This window comes from Schistocerca nitens, chromosome 12 (assembly GCF_023898315.1).
Source record: "Schistocerca nitens isolate TAMUIC-IGC-003100 chromosome 12, iqSchNite1.1, whole genome shotgun sequence".
NCBI lineage: Eukaryota > Metazoa > Arthropoda > Insecta > Orthoptera > Acrididae > Schistocerca > Schistocerca nitens.
The window spans coordinates 133295928-133306037 of record NC_064625.1 but is presented as its reverse complement, the minus strand read 5'-3'; the positions used below and the strand labels follow the sequence as shown (position 1 = coordinate 133306037).

Below are 10110 nucleotides of genomic sequence, written 5' to 3'. Positions count from 1 at the left end.
TCGAATCCTGCCTCGGGCATGGATGTTTGTGATGTCCTTAGGTTAGTTAGGTTTAACTAGTTCTAAGTTCTAGGGGACTAATGACCTCAGCAGTTGAGTCCCATAGTGCTCAGAGCCATTTGAACCATTTTTGGAATCAACAAATAATCTGGCTTGTGGAGCCCATATTACGCAGCTCCCAGGTGAAATCATAATATGTAGTTCTGTTTTCTGCCAACAGATTGTAGCACCTTGTTGGTCGATAATAATCGACTGTTAGGTCTCAATCTTCTGTTGTTGTTTGACGTGCACATGGCGTTCCTGTTTCCGTATGCAATAGTAACTTGGTAAAATAATAACAGGTATTTATTGCATTTATAAATATTAGCTTTTATCGCTTTCTGTCGCTTTAGAATTAGAGAATAATGTGCTTATATTAAATTTTTAGAATGTGTTTCCGAAACAAGAATGTTCAAAATGAGAAAAGTACGATTCCTTTTGGAATCAGTAGGTGATGTTGTTTACTGTCGATTACACGTATATTTCGTTTCTGCTATCCACTTTCATCACTTCTTAATGTGTTGTCAAAACATTTTAACCTGCTTGACGTGCTAGTACAACTCTATAGAACAAATAACAAGCGCCATCGGTTCCACCTCAGAATAATATTTTATCTCGTCAACATGGCATGTGTTAACGCGTGGCGATTGTACAGAAGACGTTGTGGGCAAAAAAAAGAAAAAAAAAGTAAAATACAGACCACTACCTGATTTTATCAGTGATATTGCAGAAGGTCTTTTGAAGAGGGGTACAGCAGAACCAAAAAAGAGAGGGCATCCAACCAGTTTACCAAGTCCAAACCCAACGAAGAAGAGGAGAACAGGAAAGGCAAATCGTCTAGTTGCTGATGTACGCTATGATGGTATAGGCCACTGGCCAGAACACCTCCCTGACAAAGCATGATGTAAATTGTGTATAACAAGCTATTCTAGCATGAAGTGTATGAAATGCAATGTCTCACTTTGTCCTAACAAGTATATATTAACTAAAAAATATGTTGCTGTAACAAAAAACTTCAAATTTCCATAATTTAATATGTAATTTGTAAAATGTGTATAGTTTTGCTTGAATCAAATGTGAACTGTCAAAAGGAAAAATGTTTATTTTTTGATCTCACATGTCACACCACTGTCCCAATGATTCCAACTGGAGTCATTTCAAAAATCATACACCGAAATATAATTTTCAAAAATATAATTAAAATTCTTGCTCACTGTGACCTAAAGACCACATATATTGAAATAGAAAATTTTTTAGTAGTAGAAAATAATTCTGGTCAGAAAGGGTTAAATTTAATAAACGTCTTAACATACAAACAATGCAATTTCCTGTCTTTGAAATCTAGCAACTCTCAGCACAACAAGCAAGTTAGTCCAATGGTGTACCAATAATGGAAAAAGAGTAACATCAATATAATATTTACCTCTGACATTCCACTTCTGATATACACTCGGTCCCATTAAACTTCCTCCTTCACAGATCAGTTTCCGTTGAAATCTTGATATAATCATGTTCATTAAACACGTTGATAAATTGAGACTTTACATTTGAAATATAACATTACCATTGCTTCCTTATTCTAACACCACTTAACGTTATCTGCTCACTGCGCCTTCGCGCACACCAAAGACAATAACCCAACTTCTGCGATACAGCTTTACAACACCGCTGCTCGCTGACAATCGATTCAGATATCAAACTTATACGTGACACCTATCAGCCTGGTCTCTACAAATTCTTTGTGGTCTCACAAATGATCTTGGTCCAGATTCTGTCCATTCTAGGGCTCTTTTCGGCAGTCTTTCTGGTCCCATTCTTTTAATGGGGCCAGACCTTTTAAGCCTATTAGCATCCTCTGTTTCATTTAAGGGCCTCACCTGCAGGTGTTTCGTATTGCTTGATTCCTTATCCTGTCCCTACTCGTCCTACGCAGACTCCGTCGTAGAAAAGCGGGTCTCGGCTGCTCGCATCTTTCGGCGTCCAAGTCCACCATTCTGATCCATATCTCAGATAATATTACTTATACGTCATGATCATTCTTATGGCAGGTAGTTTGCGATTTCTAATTATGTCCGATGTGGAAATGCTACTTGAGAGAGAGTAGGGGAAGGATGCGGGAGACCCGCACCGCTGTACTAGGCGAGGTCCTAATGGAGGTGGTTTTCCGTTGCCTTCCTCCGGCCGTAATGGGGATGAATGATGATGCTGAAGAAGGCACAACAACACCCAGTCATCTCCAGGTAGGTGAAAATCCCTGACAGCGCCGGGAATCGAACCAGGGACCCCACCCTCGGGAAGCGAGAACGCTACCGCGAGACCACCAGCTGCAGACTATGTCCGCTATGCAATAATAAAATTTTCCATTAGCTCCGAAATTTCGTCCTTGATATTTCCTTTCTTGGTTAATTTATTTCGTAGATACTTAAAAGCGTCTACTTCTTTAACGACTTTTCCATTGAAAGTTAGATACTTATTTTTTTGTCATTTTCCTGCAGATTTTCATCTCACGCAAGTCCAACCCCTCGTCGGCATCGTGAAAAAGGGGCTGAGGCATGAAGTAGGGGATTGCCTGGGGGAGTGTGTGGGACTGTGTGTGTGGACCACCGAGACCGCTACGGTTAGTGAGGGGTAGAAAATCTCGATGCACTAAAATGTTGATTTTTTTTTCAAAATAATATTGTTAAACATGGACGATATTTACATTCTCAATATATTAATTAATCGATTACCGTTTTTCAGGTTTGCATTCTTTATTTCTTGCCCATTCCAATCACTACCCACCTTTACAATGTGACAGCAAATGTCTTAGAATGGACTTCATTTAATTTCGTATTCACTATGAGCACCAGATTGGAACATGAATTAATTTATACTGCATGCTCATGAAAGCTTGTTAATTCTGTGTGTCGTTTGTACCGTCGCAAATGATAGGTGCGAGGCGCACTGTATGAGAGTGATGGAAATCACCACACCCTGCTCCCGGCTATGAGGCAAAATGTGTGCTCCTGTTAGTTCCTGACTGCCAGGATCAAGAAAAGATTGACGCACTGGAGAGGTATCGTACACTCGGCACAAAAACGCACAGATTACTGCAGTGGTGTTTAACGGAGAATGGACTCTGTCGTCTGAAATGTTTAGGCGTTAATTCGCACCTATTTTGACAGAAACTGCTCAGAAAATATTCCAAGCTCTTTCCGTTTTGTACGAAAGAGTTGTTTCTCAGGGTACTTGGTTCTGGTAGTTAAGTAGACTGACAGAGGAACATACTAAACACATGGTTTTAGTTTCACAGAATGGGCATATGGTTAGTGAAACTGAACACATCAGATTTTTAGGTGTACAGATAGACAGTAAACTGTCGTGGAAAGCCCACGTTCAGGATCTCGCTCAAAGGCCTAATGCTGAACGGTGTCTGTAGCACGTCATCGTTAGACACGAAAAGTAGTGTACTTTGCTTATTCTCATTCGCTTATGTCGTATGGTACTGTATTTTGGGGTAACTTTTCCCACTCTAGAAGGATATTTTTGGCTCAGAAACGGGCAGTTCTGGCAGTAAGTGGTGTAAGTTCGCGAACCTCTTGTCGACCCCTCTTCACTAGTCTGGGTATTTTGACATTGGTCTCTCAATATATACACTCCTGGAAATTGAAATAAGAACACCGTGAATTCATTGTCACAGGAAGGGGAAACTTTATTGACACATTCCTGGGGTCAGATACATCACATGATCACACTGACAGAACCACAGGCACATAGACACAGGCAACAGAGCATGCACAATGTCGCCACTAGTACAGTGTATATCCACCTTTCGCAGCAATGCAGGCTGCTATTCTCCCATGGAGACGATCGTAGAGATGCTGGATGTAGTCCTGTGGATCGGCTTGCCATGCCATTTCCACCTGGCGCCTCAGTTGGACCAGCGTTCGTGCTGGACGTGCAGACCGCGTGAGACGACGCTTCATCCAGTCCCAAACATGCTCAATGGGGGACAGATCCGGAGATCTTGCTGGCCAGGGTAGTTGACTTACACCTTCTAGAGCACGTTGGGTGGCACGGGATACATGCGGACGTGCATTGTCCTGTTGGAACAGCAAGTTCCCTTGCCGGTCTAGGAATGGTAGAACGATGGGTTCGATGACGGTTTGGATGTACCGTGCACTATTCAGTGTCCCCTCGACGATCACCAGTGGTGTACGGCCAGTGCAGGAGATCGCTCCCCACACCATGGTGCTGGGTGTTGGCCCTGTGTGCCTCGGTCGTATGCAGTCCTGATTGTGGCGCTCACCTGCACGGCGCCAAACACGCATACGACCATCATTGGCACCAAGCAGAAGCGAATCTCATCGCTGAAGATGACACGTCTCCATTCGTCCCTCCATTCACGCCTGTCGCGACACCACTGGAGGCGGGCTGCACGATGTTGGGGCGTGAGAGGAAGACGGCCTAACGGTGTGCGGGACCGTAGCCCAGCTTCATGGAGACGGTTGCGAATGGTCCTCGCCGATACCCCAGGAGCAACAGTGTCCCTAATTTGCTGGGAAGTGGCGGTGCGGTCCCCTACGGCACTGCGTAGGATCCTACGGTCTTGGCGTGCATCCGTGCGTCGCTGCGGTCCGGTCCCAGGTCGACGGGCACGTGCACCTTCCGCCGACCACTGGCGACAACATCGATGTACTGTGGAGACCTCACGCCCCACGTGTTGAGCAATTCGGCGGTACGTCCACCCGGCCTCCCGCATGCCCACTATACGCCCTCGCTCAAAGTCCGTCAACTGCATATACGGTTCACGTCCACGCTGTCGCGGCATGCTACCAGTGTTAAAGACTGCGATGGAGCTCCGTATACCACGGCAAACTGGCTGACACTGACGGCGGCGGTGAACAAATGCTGCGCAGCTAGCGCCATTCGACGGCCAACACCGCGGTTCCTGGTGTGTCCGCTGTGCCGTGCGTGTGATCATTGCTTGTACAGCCCTCTCGCAGTGTCCGGAGCAAGTATGGTGGGTCTGACACACCGGTGTCAATGTGTTATTTTTTCCATTTCCAGGAGTGTATATATATATTACCGCTGGATATATTTGTAAACCACATCAAATACTGACGAATCGATTCCACAGACCGAACGTGAGGAGAGGGGCTAGTGTAACTAATAAAAACAATAAAAAAATGCACGGAAGTATGTTTTTTAACACAAACCTACGTTTTTTTAAAAATGGAACCCCGTTAGTTTTGTTAGCACATCTGAACATATAAACAAATACGTAACCAGTGCAGTTTGTTGCATTGTAAAATGTTAATTATATCCGGAGATATTGTAACCTAAAGTTGACGCTTGAGCACCACTCCTCTGCTGTTCGATCGTGTCTATCGGAGAGCACCGAATTACGTAGGGATCCAAAGGGAACGATGATGGACCTTAGGTACAGAAGAGGCTGGAACAGCACATTACGTCCACATGCTAACACCTTTTTATTGGTCTTTTTCACTGACGCGCATGTACATTACCATGAGGGGTGAGGTACACGTACACACGTGGTTTCCGTTTTCAATTACAGAGTGGAATAGAGTGTGTCCCGACATGTCAGGCCAATAGATGTTCAATGTGGTGGCCATCATTTGCTGCACACAATTGCAATCTCTGGCGTAATGAATGTCGTGCACGCCGCAGTACATCTGGTGTAATGTCGCCGCAGGCTGCCACAGTACGTTGTTTCATATCCTCTGCAGTTGTAGGCACATCACGGTACACATTCTCCTTTGGCTGGCCAATTTATGCGTCCTCCACGTCCTATGAAACACCCGTCGAACATCCTGTCAAGGGTCAGCCTAGTGTTAATTGCGGAATGTGCAGGTGCACCATCATGCTGATACCACATACGTCGACGCGTTTCCAGTGGGACATGTCCCTGCAGATACTGCTCGCCGACCGTGGCCCGTGTTTGTTACAACACGCAACTGAACGTCAGAGGTTTCAAGCGTCAACTTTAGGTTACAATATCTCCGGATGTAATTAACATTTTACAATGCAACAAACGGCACTGATTACGTATTTGTTTATATGTTCAGATGTGCTAACAAAACTAACGTGGTTCCGTTAAAAAGACGTAGGTTTGTGTTAAAAAACATACTTCCGTGCATTTTTGTATGGTTTGTATTAAACAATTACACTAGCCCCTCTCCTCACGTTCGGTCTGTGGAATCGGTTCGTCAGTATTTGATGTGGTTTACGAAATATATCCAGCGGTAACGTTAGGTGACTTATATATATATATATATATATATATATATATATATATATATATATATATATATATATATATATATATATTGTGGTGTCACCTCCAGACACCACACTTGCTAGGTGGTAGCCTTTAAATCGGCCGCGGTCCGTTAGTATACGTCGGACCCGCGTGTCGCCACTATCAGTGATTGCAGACCGAGCGCCGCCACACGCCAAGTCTAGTCTAGAGAGACTCCCTAGCACTCGCCCCGGTTGTACAGCCGATTTTGCTAGCGATGCTTCACTGACTACATACGCTCTCATTTGCAGGGACAACAGCCTTCAGCTACGTCATTTGCTACGACCTAGCAAGGCGCCATATTCAGTTACTATGTCTTCCGGACAGATAATATTGTGACTCATGTACCGTCAAGAGCGACGTACCTCATTAATGGATTAAAGTTAAGTATCAAACTAATTACGTCCGCTTTCTGAATTCTAATTCCTTCTCATGTTCCAGACCTCACGTAACACGGTGTTGGCTCTTCTGCCAACACAACATATATATTCTTTACTGTCGTTCCTTGTTAAAAGTATCAGTTTATTTGCAAGAATTAACAGCTTTCACACAGTTAATACTGGGACTTCCTTAATTCTTGCGCAGGAAGGTGTGCGGTATACTGCTGCATCCATATTCAATAAGTTACCACAAGAATTCTAAAATCGTAGCAGTAGTCCACGCGCTTTCAAATGGAAACTGAAGAGATTCCTCATGGGTCACTCCTTCCATTCTGTTGAGGAGTTTCTTGAAAAATTAAGCCGATTCCTATGATATATTGTTGATATCGTTTACTTAAACTTATGACTTGACTCTTTTTTTAGTTCGTAAACATTTTATTTATATCAGCTATCACTTTTATGTTGCAATTTCATTTGCTGACACGTTCCATGACCTTGTAGATTTGCTCCACAATTTGCTCCTACAGAACTAGACATGTAAATAAATAAATAAGTAAAAATTTCTGTTAATGTCTATCGGTGATGATTGATGTTTTCATTTATCAGTTTTTTTGTATGTAAGTGATTTTGCAGTACGTATTACGATTTGACAGTGCGTCTTCTATTGATTAGAAAATGACTCTAAGCACTATGGGACTCAACATCTGAGGACATCAGTCCTCTAGATGTAGAACTACTTAAACCTAACTAACCTAAGGACATCACACACATCCATGCCCGAGGCAGGATTCGAACCTGCGACAGTAGCAGCAGTGCGGTTCCGGACTGAAGCGCCTAGAACCGCTCGTCCACAGCGGCCGGCTCTATTGATTAATTGTGGGGATAATAAAGTATCTGTAATTTTTTTGTAAATAGGTGATTTTATAGTACATTGTGCGTCTTTTATTGGTTAATGTTGGGTATAAAAAACTATCTGTCTATTTTTAAATGTTTGATAACCGCTTCTGTTACTTAGATCATTTTTCAAAAAGGTTCCTGTAAATATCGAATGATATATCGAAATATCTGTGCTTCTGTCGACGAGTTTTATAATTATCAAAATTTTAAAAATATTGCCAATCAGTACCTATGGTAACTGTGAAGACCCTACAGGAACAGCCAAAAAGTGACGGCCAGTAGAGGGGCTTTCTATGGGTTTAATGGTACCTTTTATCAGTTTTTTGTAAATAAGTGATCTTACAATAGGTGTTAGGATTTTATAATGCGTCTGCTGTTGATTACTGTTGAGTATAATAAAGTATCTGTCAGTTTTAAAATTATTCATGACTACTTCTCTAGCTCTGATCAGTTCTTTTTTCTTTTTCATTATGGTAAATACCGAAAATATCGACTGATACATCGAATTGTCGGCGTTCCTGTCTCGATAATATCCACGTCTTCTACAAATATCGATTTCTAAAAATTTACCGATCCCTAGCTATGGTAACTCTGAAGGCCTTGCGCCGGCCGCGGTGGCCGAGCGGTTCTAGCCGCTTCAGTTCGGAACCGCGCTACTGCTACGGTCGCAGGTTCGAATCCTGCCTCGGGCATGGATGTGTGTGATGTCCTTAGGTTAGTTAGGTTTTTCTAAGTTGTAGGGGACTGATGACCTCCGTTGTTAAGTCCCATAGTGCTCAGAGCCATTTGAACCATTCTGAAGGCCTTGCAGGAACCGCGAAAAGTGACCGCCAGCAATCGGGCTCTGGTGAAGATACGGTAGGACTAGCGGGCCAGCAGTGGCTAAAGTCGCTTGCTTCCAATAATAAAACTAGCCTCGGATCACAAACAGTACCGAAAGTGACAAAGCCTTTCGAGCGAATAAAAGTTCGTCATTTGATTTGTCGAAACCGGTGCGAATTTTGAAGTGGATCATAGACGAACGTGAATCGTTCTTGCGTACTTAAGCGCCGCTAAAGCGGAAACACGTAGGGAACTTTGACAATGACTGCTATGGCGCATCGACTGGGAACGAAGGCGGCGGAAATGACGAAACTGCTCCGCTGTTCGCTCCCTGATGTGTAAGAGCGGCTATCACTCCACCTCCCCTCCCTTCCCCCCCCCTTCGCCCCACTCCCTTTTCCAAAGAGATTCCATAAGCAGTTGCTCAAGAAAACGCATTAAGCGTCCCCGTATTTCTGGGAACGTGACGTCACAGATGCGCGTGTCTATCTCCGACGGAGGCAGTTGTTCGGCCTGCGGTGACTGTGCGCAAACAGTAACAGCTGCTGATAGCTCAACTCTAATCTCTGCCTCACGCCCCTCTCCGCCACACACGGGCAAACCCGGCACATACGACAGCCGGCGTTCGACCAGATCTGTTCCGTATCGCAGCACTACAGAATGCCGCGTAAGTACCGCCCACACGAAATGCGCTTCATGTTTTCTGTAACCTCAAACTGCACTGCATCTTTTTCTGGTACACACACACGGCATTTCATGTCGACATGTTCGTCATTCTCGAACTACAAGGGCTATCCACAAAGTACATTACGTTTTCGTTTGTGTCCGTTAGGGGCGGGTCTAGCGCGGCCATCTTGGTGTCATGGCATTCCGCCGCTCAGTCGGCATCCTGCCGTGCTATTGAGAGGTTCGTGCTGTACTCCGTCGAGTTACTGTGACAGTTTGAAAAGTCAGCGTTAATTGAAAATGCCGCGAAGTGTGAAGTGCGTGCTGTAATAAGGTATCTGACTGCCAAAAACTGTACACCGATAGAAATCTATCGGCAGCTTTGTGAAGTGTATGGGGACAACATAATCACTGAAGGTGGAGTGCGTCAATGGGTCATAAAATTTAAAAATGGCCGAACTAACGCTCACGAGGAAGAGCAAAGTGGAAGACCAAGCATAGTGACTGCCGAACTTGTCGAAAAAGTCGATGCCGCGGTCCGTGAAAACCGTAATTTCACAATAACGGAGCTCTCTATGAGTTTTCCACAAATTTCACGAAGTTTGTTGCTCGAAATCATTACCGAAAAGCTCGGTTATCACAAGTTTTGTGCAAGATGGATACCAAAAATTTTGACAGAGATTCACAAAAATCAGCGAATGGCTGCAGCGTTAACGTTTTTGCACTCTTACGAGAAAGATAGCGACTCATTACTCGATCGCATCGTTACTGGTGACGAAACATGGGTTAAGCATGTGAACTGCGAGACAAAATTGCAGTCAATGCAGTGGGGGCGCACAAAATCCCCCCCCCCCAAAAAAAACCAAGAAATGCATGCAGACAATGTCGGCAAGGAAGGTGATGGCGACTGTCTTTTGGGACAGAAAAGGTGTGATTTTTGTGGATTTCCTCGAACGAGGCACTACAATAAACTCTCAAAGGTCTTGCCAAACTCTGCACAACCTC

At 44.1% G+C, this 10110-nt stretch overlaps 1 protein-coding gene across 1 annotated transcript in view; it reads left to right on the top strand.

The window, feature by feature from the left end:
* Window positions 1-8953: 8953 nt before the first annotated feature.
* LOC126215198 (uncharacterized) overlaps window positions 8954-10110 on the top strand; it is a 76689-nt gene continuing 75532 nt past the window's right edge. The window contains exon 1 of the mRNA XM_049941863.1: window positions 8954-9106. Within this exon, the coding sequence (XP_049797820.1) occupies window positions 9100-9106 (7 nt within the window). The 5' untranslated portion in view covers window positions 8954-9099. The remainder of the gene's footprint in view (window positions 9107-10110) is intronic.